The sequence below is a fragment of the Centropristis striata genome, chromosome 20 (assembly GCF_030273125.1).
Source record: "Centropristis striata isolate RG_2023a ecotype Rhode Island chromosome 20, C.striata_1.0, whole genome shotgun sequence".
Classification (NCBI taxonomy): Eukaryota; Metazoa; Chordata; class Actinopteri; order Perciformes; family Serranidae; genus Centropristis; species Centropristis striata.
The window spans coordinates 33835650-33854268 of record NC_081536.1 but is presented as its reverse complement, the minus strand read 5'-3'; the positions used below and the strand labels follow the sequence as shown (position 1 = coordinate 33854268).

At 41.2% G+C, this 18619-nt stretch overlaps 1 protein-coding gene across 1 annotated transcript in view; it reads right to left on the bottom strand.

Annotated features, from left to right (window-relative positions):
- LOC131993207 (G-protein coupled receptor 4-like) overlaps window positions 1-15639 on the bottom strand; it is a gene marked incomplete at its 5' end in the record, with an annotated part of 21205 nt that extends 5566 nt beyond the window's left edge. Inside the window, 3 exons of the mRNA XM_059358994.1 lie at window positions 14155-14758; window positions 14850-15061; window positions 15559-15639. Coding sequence (XP_059214977.1) covers window positions 14155-14758; window positions 14850-15061; window positions 15559-15639 — 897 coding nt within the window. The remainder of the gene's footprint in view (window positions 1-14154; window positions 14759-14849; window positions 15062-15558) is intronic.
- Between the last annotated feature and the right edge of the window lie 2980 nt (window positions 15640-18619).

Sequence of the window (18619 nt, the reverse complement as noted above, 5' to 3'; positions counted from 1 at the left end):
CACACACACACTCGCATACAAGGCACGTGGACACATGCACTAAGTCACACACTCAATTGGACACACAAACACACAGCAGCTGCAGACAAATAAACACACAAACTGAATAGAAACATTGGGATGTACACACACACAAACTGTGTGTGTGTGTGTGTGTGTGTGTGTGTGTGTGTGTGTGTGTGCTGACAGATATTACAGGTGAGGAACCAGAAGAGTCGGATCACTTTAAATATCCTTTAATAAAGTTTCTTTTAGGGCTGGGCGATATGGGCCAAAAGTCATACCCCGATATATTTAGGCTGAATATGGATATACGATATATATCCCGATATTTTAAGGCTAAATATCGATATACGACAAATTTCGCGATATATTTAGGCTGAATATCGATAAACGATATATGTATATAAAAATCACAATACTTCAATATGTACAATGTGTTTTGATAATTTTGTGGGTGTTTTTTTGTCATTTTGTTTCTTTTTTTTGTCATTTTGTGTCCTTTTGTGTCGTTTTGTGTGATTTTGTGTCATCTTTTAGTCACTTTGTGTCATTTTTTGTCATTTTGTATCTTTTTATGGTAATTTTGTATCTTTTTTTGGAAATGTTGTGTCTTTTTTTTAGTCATTTTGTGTCATCTTTTAGTCACTTTGTGTCATTTTTTGTCACTTTGTATCTTTTTTGTCATTTTGTATCATTTTTTGGTCATTTTGTGTCTTTTTAGTCAATTTGTGTCATTCTTTTGGTCACTTTCTGTCATATTTTTGGTAACTTTCTGTCATTTTTTGGTTATTTTGTGTCTTTTTTTAGTCACTTTGTGTCTTTTTTGTCATTTTGTATCTTTTTATGGTCATTTTGTGTCTTTTTTTGGTCATTTTGTGTCTTTTTTTGGTCATTTGTGTCTTGTAGCCACTTTAAAACTCCTAAAGATAGGTAGGCTAAATAGACTTCAGATGAGATGAGTCAGGGTGTAAATCCAGAGTGAATTACTGTGTTACTGACCAGGTGGAGGCCTATCACACAATGGAGCTCCTCTAAAAGGGGCGGAGCTCCCATAAAAGGGGGCGGAGCTCCCCTAAAAGGCGTCCAATCAGAAACAGAAACAGCAATGCTGCAACACGTCCTACGTAAATAATGATATTTAGAACAATGGATTCAAAAATCTTCAAAATCGAGGATGCACACCTTCATGCCATGAACAAGACACACACACACACACACACACACACACACACACACACACACACACACACGCTTTTATAGACAGATTAACAACAGAGTCCTGTTAAACTGTGCTGATGTTTCTGAGATGGCTGGTTCAAAAAACAAACACACACATTTCCTGTTTAATTAGCGTCACCTTTTCAGTGTGCAGTGATGTCACCGAGCGCTGTTCACACACACACACACACACACACACACACACACACTGCCAGGGGCTGGTGCTGCAGACAGCTGGGGACTCTGACATGAAGCCAAGATGATCGCTCCTGTAAAAATATTTACTATACACAACCACAACACACACACACACAACCACAACATAACACACACACACACACACACACACACACACACACACACACACACACAGTGTACCAACAGAGCGTTAGCAGCGTATGTGTCAAATCAATCTTCATTATCAGATGAAAGGAAGATTAAAACACACAGAGACACACTGTGGTTAGAATAAATAAATAAATAAATACAACACCAGTAAAATAACATATTATTATCAGTACAATGTAAAGGTCAGAAAGAGAACAAGATTTATTAAATTAAGATTATTAAATCTAGAAATAAGCATGTTGAACACTTAAAATAAGAAACTAACTCTTAAAACCAGATAAATGAAAGCTGCCAGCAGTGATGAACTGGTCCGAGCAGAGTGACCTGATGATTATTTGGTTCTTACCAAGATAAAAAAAACCACAAACAGAATCTGAAATCTCATATCGGTACGGTAAATATGAGCCTGTTAGCATAGCTTAGCTCAAAGACTGGAGACAGAGGGAAACTGCTAGCATGGCCATCTAAAGCAGTGATTCCCAACAGGGGGGACCCGACCCCCCCAGGGGGGCGACAAAGATCCATGGGGGGCCGTGAAGCCCTTTTTGATTTTAAGGGATGTAATAAATCTAATGTGTTAAATATAGACGAGTCAGCATTTAATTCATTAGTGGGACAAAAACAACTAAATAAGGGCTACATTAAACGTTTATTCATTTATTTAAATAGATAAAAATCACTATAGAAAAGTTTAAAAATAAAGGCTATATCACGAGAATAAGGACATGTGTAACATCCCTCCTGCAGTATACACAGGTAACCTGGTAACCTCAGCTAGCGGTAACCTCAGCTAGCGGTAACCTCTCCTAGCGGTAACCTCACCTACAGGTAACCTCACCTAGCGGTAACCTCACCTAGAGGTAACCTCACCTACAGGTAACCTCACCTAGCGGTAACCCCACCTAGATGTAACTTCACCTAGTGGTAACCTCACCTAGAGGTAACCTCACCTACAGGTAACCTCACCTAGCGGTAACCCCACCTAGATGTAACTTCACCTAGTGGTAACCTCACCTAGAGGTAACCTCATCTAGTGGTAACCTCACCTAGTGGTAACCTCAGCAAGCGGTAACCTAGCAGTAACCTCACCTAGCGGTAACCTCACCTAGCGGTAACCTCACCTAGAGGTAACCTCACCTAGAGGTAACTTAACCTAGTGGTAACCTCACCTAGCGGTAACCTAGCAGTAACCTCACCTAGCGGTAACCTCACCTAGAGGTAACTTCACCTAGCGGTAACCTCACCTAGCGGTAACCTCACCTAGTGGTAACCTCACCTAGCGGTAACCTCACCTACAGGTAACCTCACCTACAGGTAACCTCACCTAGCGGTAACCTCACCTAGCAGTAACCTCACCTAGCGGTAACCTCACCTAGCGGTAACCTCACCTAGAGGTAACCTCACCTAGAGGTAACTTAACCTAGTGGTAACCTCACCTAGCGGTAACCTAGCAGTAACCTCACCTAGCGGTAACCTCACCTAGAGGTAACTTCACCTAGCGGTAACCTCACCTAGTGGTAACCTCACCTACCGGTAACCTAGCAGTAACCTCACCTAGCGGTAACCTCACCTAGAGGTAACTTCACCTAGCGGTAACCTCACCTAGCAGTATCCTCACCTAGCGGTAACCTCACCTAGCGGTAACCTAGCGGTAACCTCACCTAGTGGTAACCTCACCTAGAGGTAACTTCACCTAGCGGTAACCTAGCAGTAACCTCACCTAGCGGTAACCTCACCTAGTGGTAACCTCACCTAGCGGTAACCTAGCAGTAACCTCACCTAGCGGTAACCTCACCTAGAGGTAACTTCACCTAGCAGTATCCTCACCTAGCGGTAACCTCATCTAGCGGTAACCTCACCTAGTGGTAACTTCACCTAGCAGTATCCTCACCTAGCGGTAACCTCATCTAGCGGTAACCTCACCTAGCGGTAACTTCACCTCGCGGTAACCTAGCAGTAACCTCACCTAGCGGTAACCTCACCTAGCGGTAACCTCACCTAGCAGTAACCTCACCTAGCGGTAACCTAGCAGTAACCTCACCTAGCGGTAACCTAGCAGTAACCTCACCTAGCGGTAACCTCACCTAGAGGTAACTTCACCTAGCGGTAACCTCACCTAGCGGTAACCTCACCTAGTGGTAACCTCACCTAGCGGTAACCTCACCTAGAGGTAACCTCACCTACAGGTAACCTCACCTAGCGGTAACCTCACCTAGCAGTAACCTCACCTAGCGGTAACCTCACCAAGCGGTAACCTCACCTAGAGGTAACCTCACCTAGAGGTAACTTAACCTAGTGGTAACCTCACCTAGCGGTAACCTAGCAGTAACCTCACCTAGCGGTAACCTCACCTAGAGGTAACTTCACCTAGCGGTAACCTCACCTAGCGGTAACCTCACCTAGTGGTAACCTCACCTAGCGGTAACCTAGCAGTAACCTCACCTAGCGGTAACCTCACCTAGAGGTAACTTCACCTAGCGGTAACCTCACCTAGCAGTATCCTCACCTAGCGGTAACCTCACCTAGCGGTAACCTCACCTAGCGGTAACCTAGCGGTAACCTCACCTAGTGGTAACCTCACCTAGAGGTAACTTCACCTAGCGGTAACCTAGCAGTAACCTCACCTAGCGGTAACCTCACCTAGTGGTAACCTCACCTAGCGGTAACCTAGCAGTAACCTCACCTAGCGGTAACCTCACCTAGAGGTAACTTCACCTAGCAGTATCCTCACCTAGCGGTAACCTCATCTAGCGGTAACCTCACCTAGTGGTAACTTCACCTAGCAGTATCCTCACCTAGCGGTAACCTCATCTAGCGGTAACCTCACCTAGCGGTAACTTCACCTCGCGGTAACCTAGCAGTAACCTCACCTAGCGGTAACCTCACCTAGCGGTAACCTCACCTAGCAGTAACCTCACCTAGCGGTAACCTAGCAGTAACCTCACCTAGCGGTAACCTCATTTAGCGGTAACCTCACCTAGCGGTAACCTCACCTAGCGGTAACCTCACCTAGCAGTATCGTCACCTAGTGGTAACCTCACCTAGTGGTAACCTCACCTAGCGGTAACCTCACCTAGCGGTAACCTCACCTAGTGGTAACCTCACCTAGTGGTAACCTCACCTACCGGTAACCTCGCCTAGCGGTAACCTCACCTGGCGGTAACCTCACCTGGCGGTAACCTCACCTAACAACAGAAACACAGAGCTAATGAAAAATGGCGAAGCGTCAGGGAGACGAAAATGCTGAATATCTCCAAAAGAAAAAGAGAGGGAACCATGAAAGTCACATTGAGTTCGGCTTCATAGAAGCAATGGACCATGGGGGGGTCGCCAAAGTTTACAATGGTAAAAATGTGGGTCCCTCAAGAAAAAGGTTGGGAACCACTGATCTAGAGGATCAGGAGCCTCATGTATCAAGCCTGCACAACTTTTATACTGAAAGTTGACATACTCCTGAAACTAGAAAAGCACCGCCGCAAGTTGACCTCCACACGTATCAGACGGAGCTCATGCCTTTCCTTGATACGTCCTGAACAACGGGGACCACCAGGCTCCTCCCACAAAGAAATATTCAAACATCACACGTAAAAATGACTAAAAACACTCCGCCTTGTCCGCTGACCTCGTTATCTGTGTTGGATTAGTTTCACAAGGTTTATATTGTGGTGAGAAAACAGCTTTTTCCTCCGACAGTTTGATGTAATTTAGTTTAGTTTGAGTTGACACACGAGTTCCTGGAAAACATGAAGAGAAAAGAGAGAACATGATGCACATACAGTAGAAGTGTGTGTGTGTTTGTGTGTGTGTGTGTGTGTGTGGATCCATACATCTATTTGTGTAACATTACATTCTGTCTCTGTGTATTTTTCATGTTTCAGCTGTTCCTTTGATTTCATCCTGCTGATGACGATGATGCACACAGATGCATGCTGGGATGCAGGTTGTGTGTGTGTGTGTGTGTGTGTGTGTGTGTGTGTGTGTGTGTTGAGGCGTGCTGGGTGTACTGGATGTTCCGGTACGTTCTGACCTCGTGGCTCCTGTTGGGGGAATCGGCATCCTTCAGGATTCAGACTGACGAGCCGGAAACTGAAGTCTGTCTGTTGTTTTCTATGAATCTGTGTGTGTGTGTGTGTGTGTGTGTGTACTCTACATACATTTATTTACTACATAAAGTATAAATACACACACAGAGTGCAGGTTCTTGGTGGTGCAATAACATATAACATGTATCTCAGCTGTTATTGTTGCTGGAGGCTCTTTGAATCAGAGGGAATTACAGATTTATTTGTTCATTTTGTGTCTTTATGGATGTTTTTGTCTCTTTTTTGGGGTAATTGTGTCTCTTTTGGTACCTTCGTGTCTTTTTGTGATTTTGTGTCTTTTTCTGGTCTTTTTGTCTTTTCTTGGTAATTTTGTGTCTTTTTTGTCTTTTTGCTTCATCTCTGGTCTTTTTTGTAATTTTGTGTCTTTTCGTGGCGGTTTTGTGTCTGTCTATGGTCTTTTTGTCCTTTTTTTGTTAATTTTGTGTCTTTATGGGTGTTTTTTGTATGTCTTTTTTGTGTGGTAATTGTGTCTCTTTTGGTAATTTTGTGTCTTTTTTTATGGTCTCTTTGTTTCTTTTCTGGACTTTTTTTTAATCTTTTTTGTAATTTTGTGTCTTTATGGGTGTTTATGTTTTGTTTGTGTGGTAATTGTGTCTCGTTTGGTACTTTTGTGTCTTTTTTTCTGTAATTTTACAGGTCAAAGGTTTGTTAAAGGTTTGTGCCTTTTCTGGTAAATTTTATCTTCTCTTGGTAATTTTGTGTCTTTTTATGGTCTTTTTGTTTCTTTTGTGGTCTTTTTGTCTTTGTCTTTTTATTGTAAAATGTGTGTGTGTGTGTGTGTGTGTGTGTGTGTGTGTGTGTGTGTGTGTGTGTACATTTCTGTGTCTCTGAGTGTTGTTGCTGGAGGGGACGACCAGTCAGACCGGACAGTTTAACTTCTGGAGCTGATTCAGCTGGCCACACACACACACACACACACACACACACACACACACACACACACACACACACACACACACACACACCTCAGGCTCTGTGTGTTAAACTGGAGCTTTTTGGCTTTTGGCTAGAGATGATTTACAGTGTGTGTGTGTGTGTGTGTGTGTGTGCGCAGGTTGTGCAGGGGTCAAGGTTAAAGCTGTCAGAACAAACGATGACTCAGCTTCGTTAGAACACGACTCAGCGCTGCTCGTCATCAGTTCAGCTGCAGTCAGTCTGAACGTCTTCGTGTTCAGTCTGTACATTCAGATAACTCGTTAGCGATGCGTTCAGGGAACCTTTAGGAATGTTCACGTGGATCCTAAACAAGTATGGTGACACTCGTACAACCCTACACTGCTCCTAGTGGTGACGTGCAGATTGCCTCTCGTGGGTGCGTAGCGTTAGTTTCTGCTCACGTGGCCGACCAGACCACAGCTGCTCCACCTGTTCCTCCACCTGGAGGAGGAACTGTTCATTTATGTGGAAACATTTAAAAAGTCCTGCTAGCAAGCTGAGAAACCAGCAACGTGTTAACCCTCTGGAGTCAGCCACCACGTCACATGAGGCGTGTTTCCACTGAGTACTTGTTGGAAAGCCACTATTCAGACCCTCTAGACCACGGGTCTCAAACTGGCGGCCCGCGGGCCAATTGTGGGTCTCGTGACGATATTTTGTGGCCCCCACCTTGATATGAAAGTTTAATGTGGGTTTTATATGAATGGCACTTTACTGTGTTGTGTGTGTCTTTTTTGGGCAATTTTGTGTATTTTTATTGCAATTTTGTGTCTTTAAAAAAAAATGTTGTGTCTTTTTTGGGTAATTTTGTGTCCTTTTTCAGTCATTTTATGTATTTTTAAAGTAATTAAGTTTTTTTTTCAGTCACTTTGTGTCTTTTTTGGAATTTTGTGTCTTTTTTAAGTAATTTAGGTTTTTTTTTCAGTCACTTTGTGTCTTTTTTTAGTAATTTTGTCATTTTGATACTGCCTTCAGTGGCCCCCAGGTAATTTGAGTTTGAGACCCTCGTTCTAGAGACTCTTTGTCTCTATATTTAGACTATTCAGACCCTCTAGAGACTCTTTGTCTCTATATTTAGACTATTCAGACCCTCTAGAGACTCTTTGTCTCTATTTTTAGACTATTCAGACCCTCTAGAGACTCTTTGTCTCTATATTTAGACTATTCAGACCCTCTAGAGACTCTTTGTCTCTATATTTAGACTATTCAGACCCTCTAGAGACTCTTTGTCTCTATATTTAGACTATTCAGACCCTCTAGAGACTCTTTGTCTCTATTTTTAGACTATTCAGACCCTCTAGAGACTCTTTTTCTCTATTTTTAGACTTTTCAGACCCTCTAGAGACTCTTTGTCTCTATTTTTAGACTATTCAGACCCTCTAGAGACTCTTTGTCTCTATTTTTAGACTATTCAGACCCTCTAGAGACTCTTTGTCTCTATATTTAGACTATTCAGACCCTCTAGAGACTCTTTGTCTCTATTTTTAGACTATTCAGACCCTCTAGAGACTCTTGTCTCTATATTTAGACTATTCAGACCCTCTAGAGACTCTTTGTCTCTATATTTAGACTATTCAGACCCTCTAGAGACTCTTTGTTTCTATATTTAAACTATTCAGACCCTCTAGAGACTCTTTGTCTCTATATTTAGACTATTCAGACCCTCTAGAGACTCTTTGTCTCTATATTTAGACTATTCAGACCCTCTAGAGACTCTTTGTCTCTATATTTAGACTATTCAGACCCCATAGAGACTCTTTGTTTCTATATTTAGACTATTCAGACCCTCTAGAGACTCTTTGTCTCTATATTTAGACTATTCAGACCCTCTAGAGACTCTTTGTCTCTATATTTAGACTATTCAGACCCTCTAGAGACTCTTTGTCTCTATATCTAGACTATTCAGACCCTCTAGAGACTCTTTGTCTCTATATTTAGACTATTCAGACCCTCTAGAGACTCTTTGTCTCTATATTTAGACTATTCAGACCCTCTAGAGACTCTTTGTCTCGATATCCTCTGACCCTCTAGATCAGACCTGGGCATTGGGCGGCCCGCGGGCCACATCCGGCCCGTTGGCTGTCCTTGTCCGGCCCGCGTGAGGTTACCCAGAAATTAGAAATCAATATAACCGCAGTGCTTTTATTTTCAAAAAAAATAGCAAACATTAGCATTAGCACTAGAGCTAACAAGCACTTTTACTATAGTTAAGACACAAATATAGCCACTAATATATATGACAGAATAAAATAAACTTTAACAAACCTTGTGTCCTGTCAGTCAGCCACTATAGAAGCCTTTTGATACTTTATATCAACTTTATATGAATTACTACGCACTCGTTATTATTTACCGTTCGTTTTTTCATTTAACCGTTCCACCTGTTATTTCCTGTCACTATCTTTCAAAATTAAAGCACCTGTTTCACACTGGGCGGCACCATTTCAAAATAAAAGCACCACAACATTGTAAAACACCTAGAAAATATACAAACATGAAAAACATGCTATATAATACAAAAACACCAATAGGAACCTTGCTAAAGGTCATTTACAGTTGTGTTTAAAATAAATGGAAAAGTGATATAGTGATTGGAGTATTTATTACTTTTTACTTGATTTACTCCACATTAACAGTCTCATCATAACATGTGTTCTTATCAGTAGCAGCTCAAAATCAGATAATTTACTGTATTTTATAAAGTGATTAAATTAATATTGAGCAGAATTTAGTTCAGAGTTTTGGTCCGGCCCCTGCAACCTTCGTGGTGTTGGTCATGTGGCCCCTTGGGGAAATGAATTGCCCACCCCTGCTCTTGAGACTCTTTGTTTCTATATTTAGACTATTCGGACTTTCTAGAGACTCTTTGTCTCTATTTTTAGAACTTTTATCGGCAGTTATTCATATTCAGGTATTGGGATCAAATCAGAAGGGCGAAAAGAAAAGTGTATGTAGTTTTGTAGGAGCTGCACGCCTGCAGACCTGCTGCAAAAAGCATGCAACAGACACGTCTTTCAGATCAAAATGAGCATGCTTTATACAAAGATCATTTTAAATCATGCTAATATTTCATTTTCTAACCAGATTTAACGCAATTTGTGCTGTCAAAGCATCAAATCCACTGACTGTTGTCATATCATTAATCATAAACTTTATTTCCACATGCTCATACTACACTTGGCATTATTTGACATGATGACTGAAGCACAGACGTGTCAGTGACGGCCACTTTTTCCCCGAATTACAACAAACAATGTCACATTATTTGTGTTTTTCAGAATAACGTATCCGTTCCCGACAGTGTGTGTGAGTGAGAGAGTGAGGATGAAGCAGGAGTGTGAGCAGTGTGTTGGATTTACAGCCTCTTTAGCTCCTGGTGTTTGTTTTGACACTCACTCAGATTAAACCACTGTTACATTACTCTGTGTGTGTGTGTGTGTGTGTGTGTGTGTGTGTGTTAGGGGCGGGGGCGTTGGAGCATGTGTGTGTTTGCCCTAATTGTTGAATGTTCTCAGTGTGTGTGTGTGTGTGTGTGGAGATTACAGTGTGTTCTGTGGTATTAAAGGGCTTAGAGAGGGACGTGATGGTCTGATCGCAGAGTATTTTCCTCGATGGTCTGCACACACACACACACACACACACGAACACACACAGTAAGAATATATGCAGACTTCACAGCTTCAGCAGTAAATCTTCTCCATGAAACTAAATCTGAACTCTTAAAACGGCTTTTTGAAGAAGTGAGGACTGCGTGAAATGTTTCCACTTTCAAAACATTTCATTTGTAAAAACTGCAGCCAAACAGATCAATTATTTGACAGATATTATCAGCTGATATTGGCCTTTAAAATGCAAATTAATATTTATCGTATCAACACATAAGCTATCCGATATATATAAAAAGCATTTTTCACACATTATACAATGCTGAAAATGATGTTTGGGGTGATTTATAAATGCTGTGTGCAATTTCTTTTTTTTTTTTTTAAATGGTCAGAAATTGAACAACACAGGACATACAGTATTATTTTTTATTTATGATATATTCTATTTGAGTTTTCTCTAAGTCTTTTTCTCGAGTTGGTTGTTAATGTATCATAATGTTAAGTATTATTAAATATTATTATTATTCAGAAAATTAAAAAACAAACACAAAAAATACCTGGGGGCCAAAAATGTGCATTTGTGAGTGTAACAGAGTGTGTGTGTGTGTGTGTGTGTGTGTGTGTGTGTGTGTGTGTGTGTGTATGTGTGTGTGTGTGTGTGTGTGTGTGAGAAAGGATAATCTGTGAGGTCTGACTGACATCTAGTGGACGCTGCATGTACTGCACACAATTCTGACTTTTATCAGATTTTTCTCCTATTCACTGTTTCCTGTTTCTGTCAGTTGTAAAAACATTTTTTAACTGAAAATAATCATCAAACTCAGAAACAGTGACAAGCTCAAAACAAGATTTTATTTTTAAATTCTCTCTCCCCCTCCATCTCTTACCCCTTTCCCCCATCTCCTCCTCTTTATTATCAGAATTTTATCAATGATCATAAATAATTATTAATTATGATAAAAAATATGTTATGACTTGATTTAGTCAAGTCATCACTCTATATTTCAGATGTTGTGTATAAACAAAGCTGTCAGGCATTTTCTTCATTCAGTCAGTTAGTCAAAAACAAACATTCACATTATTGTCAAGAAACTGATTCTTTATTAAATTTCCAGAAAATGTACAATTTCATGTAAAATTCCCCACATTGTGATTACATTTTATCAACATGGCCAAATACAAAACAGCTGCTCTGATTAACATCCTAAACAGCACCATGCCTCCCACTAAAAAACAACTTATATTCAGATAAATAGTGAGGCGTTTAGTTTATTTATTGTCTGTAAAACCATCCAGCTCTCTCTCCATCTCACTCCCCTTCTTTCTCCGTCTCTCTCTCTCTCTCCCTCTCTCTCTCTCTCTCTCTCTCTCTCTCTCTCTCTCTCTCTTCATCTCTCTCTCATCTCTCCCTCCATCTCTCTCTCCATCTCTCTCTCTCTTCATCTCTCTCTCATCTCTCCCTCCATCTCTGTCTCCATCTCTCTCTCTCTCTCCCTCTCTCTCTCATCTCTCTCTCTCTCTCTCTCCATCTCTCTCTCTCTCTCTCTCTCTCTCTCTCTTCATCTCTCTCTCATCTCTCCCTCCATCTCTGTCTCCATCTCTCTCTCTCTCTCTCTCTCTCTCTCTCTCTCTCCTTCTGTCTCCATCTCTGTCAACATCTCTCTCTCTTTCTCTCTCTCCATCTTTCTCTCCAATTCAATTCAAAAAAGGCTTTATTGGCATGATTTTTTCAAAACAATATTGTCAAAGCACAAATACAACACACAATAACAGTAAGATATATAATAATCAGTAAAACAAAGTGGATATGTTTCATAAAATATATAGACAAAATGAAATAGATGTTTCCATCTCTCTGTCCTCTCTCCTTGTCTCTCTCCATCTCTCTCCCCATCTCTCTCTCCATCTCTCTCTCCATCTCTGTCACCTTCTCTCTCTCTCTCTCTCTCTCTCTCTCTCCTTCTCTCTCCATCTTTATCTCCATCTCTCTCTCCATCTCCGTCAACATCTCTCTCTCCTTCTCTCTCTCTTTCTCTCTCTCCATCTTTCTCCAATTCAATTCAAAAAAGGCTTTATTGGCATGAATGTTTCAAAACAATATTGCCAAAGCACAAATACAACACACAGTAACAGTAAGATATATGATAATCAATAAAACAAAGTGGATTTGTTTCATAAAATATATAGACAAAATGAAATAGATGTTTCCATCTCTCTCTCCTCTTCTCTCTCTCTCTCTCTCCTTCTCTCTCCATCTTTCTCTCCATCTCTCTCTCCATCTCTCTCTCCTTCTCTCTCCATCTCTCTCTCCTTCTCTCTCTCCATCTCTGTCAACATCTCTCTCTCCTTCTCTCTCTCTTTCTCTCTCTCCATCTTTCTCTCCAATTCAATTCAAAAAAGGCTTTATTGGCATGAATCTTTCTAAACAATATTGCCAAAGCCCAAATACAACACACAATAACAGTAAGATATATAATAATCAATAAAACAGATTTCATAAAATATAAATAGACAAAATGAAATAGATGTGTGTGTGAGACAAATCAATGGCAAATATGCAATTCATGAAGGAAGACCTTAAATATTTTCCAGATTGTTTGTCAGGGGCCATGTCTGACTCCAGTTTTACAGATGATCCAGTTGCTGTTGTAACGCCTCTTTAGATGGAGCTAACAGTATTAGATCATCTGCATAAAGTAGACATTTAATGTGTGTGTGGGAGAGGGTGAGACCAGGATATCTGACTGCTCATCAATATAAATGTTAAACAGAGTGGGACTGAGACTGCAGCCTTGTTTCACTCCTCGATTTTAGGGAAAGACATTTGTTTCCCTATTGCCAATTTTCACAGCACATTTATTATTTGTATACATTGCTTTGATAATATCACAGGTTTTCCCGTCTACATCATTTTCAATTATTTTCAGGAACAAACCGCTGTGCCAAATTGAGTCAAATGCTTTTTTTGAAGTCTACAAAACAGGAGTAAATGTTGTTGTTGTTTTGGTGGACATGCTTATTAATGAGGGTGTGGAGGGTATAAATATGATCTGTGGCGTGAATCCAATCTGACTCTCGCTCAGAACCAGGGTTATTATAGTAAACGAAAACTAACGAAATAACGAAAACTAGAATTGAAAAAACAAGAATTTTTAAAAAAAAAAAGATAACTAACTGAAACTGTATTTTGTGGTTACAAAACGAACTAAAACTAACTAAAATTATAGTGAAAATGTCCTTCGTTTTCGTCTTTGTCAACTTTTTTCACACGTAAACCTTTTTGGTTGAAATGAAATGTTAAATGGACCTGCACTTATATAGCTTTGCGACCACTCAAAGCTCTTTACACTACAGGCTGACTCATTCACACACACATTCATACTGGTGGCAGAGGCTACCCTAAATGGTGCTACCTGCCATCATTGGGAATTCATTCACACACCGATGAATGCAGCATCGGGAGAAGTTTGGGGTTCAGTATCTTGCTCAAGGCTACTTCGACATGTAGGCTGCCATGGTCAGGGATCGAACCACCAACCCTCCGTTCACTTCCAACTCAGGCACAGCCACCCCCTCTCTCACCTTCATTATCTCCATTTCTCTCTCCATCTCTATCTTCATCTCTCTCCCCTTCTCTTTCTCCATCACTCTCCATCTATCTCTCCATCTCTTTCCCCATCCCCCTCTCCTTGTCTCTCCCCATCTCTCTCTCCATCTCTCTCTCCATCTCTCTCCCCATGTCTCTCTCCATCTCTCTCTGCATCTCTCTCTCCTTCTCTCTCTCCATCTCTCTCTCCTCTCTCTCCATCTCTCTCTCCATCTCTCTCCCCATCTCTCTCTTCAACTCTCTCTCCATGTTTCTCTTCATCTCTCTCCCCATCTCTCTCTCCATCTCTCTCCCCATCTCTCTCTCCATCTCTCTCTCCATGTTTCTCTTCAACTCTCTCCCCATCTCTCTCTTCAATTCTCTCTCCATTTTTCTCTTCAACTCCCTCTCCATGTTTCTCTCCATCTCTTTCTGCAGATATGTTCACAGTTGCTGTGCTGATTTCATTGCTGTCTGTTTTGCAGCAACACAAACAGGCTGAAAGCTGGCGTATGGTCCCTTTCCTCATGATCAAATACAGAACTAAGTCTGCCAGAGGACTCAACTTAAGAAACATAGGAGCCAATTCATTGAGAAGTTGAAGATATGGGTTGCTACCTTGGTCGTACATGTACAAATTCACAATGATGGTGGGCAGGAAAAGTAACGCGTAAATCATCAAAACCAGGATCAACATTCCTGCAATTCGTCGTTTTTCATCAGGCGGGACCGAGATGGAAGCATACAGGGCTTTGAGGGTCGTAATCAGAAAGTATAAGATCAGCGGGAGAGGAAGGAGGTAAAAGATGGCGAAAATGACTAAGGACACTTCGTAACCGAAGGAATACTCAGTGAAGACACAGATAAGAGGAATAATCCAGACCAGGACACAGACCAGCACAGAGGTCTTGATGGTTCGTCTGAAGCGGTACCACAGTGGGTGGACGATGACCAAATACCTGAAATACAAGACAGACAGCTTCAGAGTTCTACAGAGATACAACGATCAGACACTGAAGCTTCACACATATTGGATAGACAGGTAGCTACCTTTCCAGAGCGATGCACACCATGAAGCCAATACTGGCCACCAGACCATAGTCGTAAATATACTTGAAGACCTCAAATATATCCCAGTACTTAGGACTGAATGAGTACACATTCTGAAGCTGTGCCACCTCAACGATCATGCAGCAGAACTGAATGAGGTCAGAGATGAGAAGGTTGATGACGTAGATCGGAGCAACTTCACCATTTTTCACCTGCAGGAAAACAAAAGGAAACAAGCAGTTGGAAACGGCGGCTGTGGCTCGGTTGGTAGAGCGTTCGTCCAGTGATTGGAAGGTTGGTGGTTCGATCCCCGACCATGGCAGCCTACATGTCGGAGTATCCTTGAGCAAGATACTGAACCCCAAATTGCACCCGATGCTGCATTCATCAGTGTGTGAATGAATTCCCAATGGTGGCAGGTGGCTCCAGTGTGCCCTGGTAGCTTCTGCCACCAGTATGAATGTGTGTGTGTGGATAAGCGTAGTGTGTTGTGTAAAGCGATATATAAGTGCACTCCATTTACCATTTGGAAACGTGCGATTAGGGTCCAATCAGGTTTGTGTACATTTTAATTTAAGAGTCAATTATTCCTGTAAAACACTTCATCCCAACCCCCTGAGACCTGTCGCCCAACCAGATCAAGACCCTCACAGACACAGAGACATGACACATACAGTAAATAAATAACTGTTACTTATAATGTTCTTACCTGAAACAAAAGACCATAGATGGCCCCGAGGGTCAAAGGAAGGCCAATACAAATGAGTAGGCAGTTCTCCACAAACACAGTGAATGCAACTTCACCAGAAATGTAATAGCCAAAGAGGGAAAAAAAACAAAAATGGTTTATGTCGTCAGAGCAGTTGGTGGTGAAGTAGGCAGAGTAGTTGTATACGTCAGTGTGGCTGATGGGTGGGTCAGTGGTGACCTGTGAAGTGTTCTCCATTGTTCAGAGTGAAACCTGAAGGTTCAGAGATCAGGTTATAGGAAGGCAGCATGTTGTTTATATCAACCTAACATTGTTCAGTGATATCACTAAAGCTGTACACACACAATATATACACACAATCAGTGCAGACCATGAAATGCTGTCATCATGTAAACAGCTTAGTTTGAATATTGACTTTTTCATAATAAGGTCAAAAAATTTAATATTTTGTGTTTAATCCTAGTTCATGAGTTAAACAGCATATCTTCATTTATCATATTGTAACAACACACAACACTAGTTGACATATCTCAGCTGTCTTCATGACCTGGGAAAATGCAAATGTAGCTACAAACACCTCTCAGTGTATTCATGTTGGCTCAGAACAAGAAACAACAATAATAATAATTAAACCTGTAGGAGGAGTTTGTTAAAGTATGCGCCGCGGAAATGGCAAAAATTCCATATTCGATCCAAGATGGCCGACTTCCTGTACGTTTTAGAGTATGGTTCTTGCGACTTTTTGGTGCGTCTTCCCATGATACATGGATGGACCAAATTTGGTGTCTCTACGACAAACCTGTGTGAGGGGCTGAATTCTTGGGGCTGCTAGTAGGTCATTTTGCCACGCCCATTTCTGATACCAATAAAATACGTACATTTTCGACACGATTGAATTTTGTTTGGAGTTTGGTGAGTTTTGGAATATGATAAAGCCCTCAAAAAGGCGATTCATTTGCCACTATAATACGCTGTTATGCCATGCCAGGTCCACTGATCGTCTGCCGCCACCTCTTAAAAGTGTGTATGACGAACGGCGATGAGTAATGAAAGGGGGCGTGGCTAGTGTAAATGGGCGGAGAGAAACAAATTTGGCTGTCTCAGCTGAGTATTCTGACACCTCATACAAGCTATGACAAACAGTTCATTAATTAGGAAAAGGGGGCGTGGTTTATCAAAAGGGGCGGGGTAATCAATCACTAGTTAAACTTGGACTCTCTTCTGAGGACACTGACACCTCATACAAGTCTGTACAACAAACGGTTCATAAGTAAGGAAAAGGGGCGTGGCTTATCAAAAGGGGCGGGCGTTAAACTGGGACTTTCTGCTGAGTACACTGACACCTCATACAAGTCTGTAGGATAAAAGGTTCGTAGTTTAGTAAAAGGGGGCATGGCTAATCAAAAGGGGCGGGTTAATCAATCATGGGTTAAACAGGGACTCTCTACTGAATGGATTAACACCTCATACAAGTCTCTAGGACAAACGGTTCATTAGTTATGAAAGGGGCGTGGTTAAAGCATAAGGGGCGGGACTTTATGAAATATTATGTCGAACTGTTATGTGATGGACACTTATTATGCATGACAAGTTTGAGGCAGATTGGACAATGTATAGTTAAGATACAGCAACTTCCTGTATCATGGCAAATTATCAATATTCGCCATGGCGCCACGGCAACACGGTTAAACAAAAACTGACCAATCTTCATCAGCAAGCTTCATCAACATCTTGAGGTTTCTGGCCAATTTTAGTGGATCTGATCAACCAGGATTGACCCTCATCATGCATTACAAATTTCAGACAATTGGGACAACGTACGGCAAAGTTATAACAATGTTATGACTCCTGATCTCCTGTTTTATAGCAAAACGCTATATTTTGCCACCACGCCACGCCTGGTCATTGTGGCGGTTTGCAAAGCTTTTAATAACTTTTGATCTCAAAGGCCTCATGATGGTACTGACCAAAGTTGAATCAGGTTAAATCTGTAGGAGTTTGTTAAAGTGTGAGACGTGGTAATGGCGAAAAATGGCAAAAAAACGCCATTTTCTATCGAAGATGGCCGACTTCCTGTGTGGTTTTTAATGCGTCTCCACATGATACATGTGTGTACCAAATTTCGTGTCTCTATGTGAACCTACTGCTCGGGCTAGGTGTAAAACATGCTACTTCCTGTTGCCAGTGGGGGCGCTATGACTGTGTGTCAATATTGACATGTGGGTGTGTTCAGGGCTGGACCTTCATCACGTGTGAGGAATTGGACAATGTATGGTCAAGTTATACAGAGTTGCGAGATGCCATATTTTGCCGCCATGCCACAGTAAAGCTTTGAATAACTTTGAATAACTTTTGATCCCAAAGGCCTCATGATGGTAATGACCAAGTTTGAAGTTGATCAGGTTAAATCTCTTGGAGGAGTTTGTTAAAGTATGAGACGTGGTAATGGCAAAAAACAGCCTTAAACTCCATATTCGATTCAAGATGGCTGACTTCCTGTTTGTTGTCGGGTATGGGTTCTTAAGAGTTTTTGATGCGTCTTCCAATGATACATGTATGTACCAAATTTTGTGTCTCTACGCGAAAATTTCCAATATTACGAGGTGTTTTTGAAATTTTCTAGGGGGCGCTAGTGAGGCATTTTGCCACGGCCATTCCCAAAACCACTAAAATACGTCAATTTAACAGGACATTGACGTATGTTTCAAATTCCCCAACTGTTTAAATATGATAAAGGCCCCAAAAAGGCGATTAATTTGACAAAAAAAAAAAAAAATCCTATAATTTCAAAAGGGTCCTCACGCTGTCGGTGCTCGGGCCCTAAAAATAGGTTAAACAATGCTGCTGTAAGCATGTTTTAGATGTTTTGACTCTTAAATTAAAAATCCTGTATCTTTTGCATGTCTTATCTGTTTTACAACAGCTGCTTTGTTATAAGATCACAAATGTATAATTCTCATAATTTAACCCATTAAGGCCTAAAGCGCCTGGGAAAAAATGCCTGGAAAACCTATGGGCGATTTTCAAATGACCCCCTAAAACCTGAAGTTTTTCTGGAAAT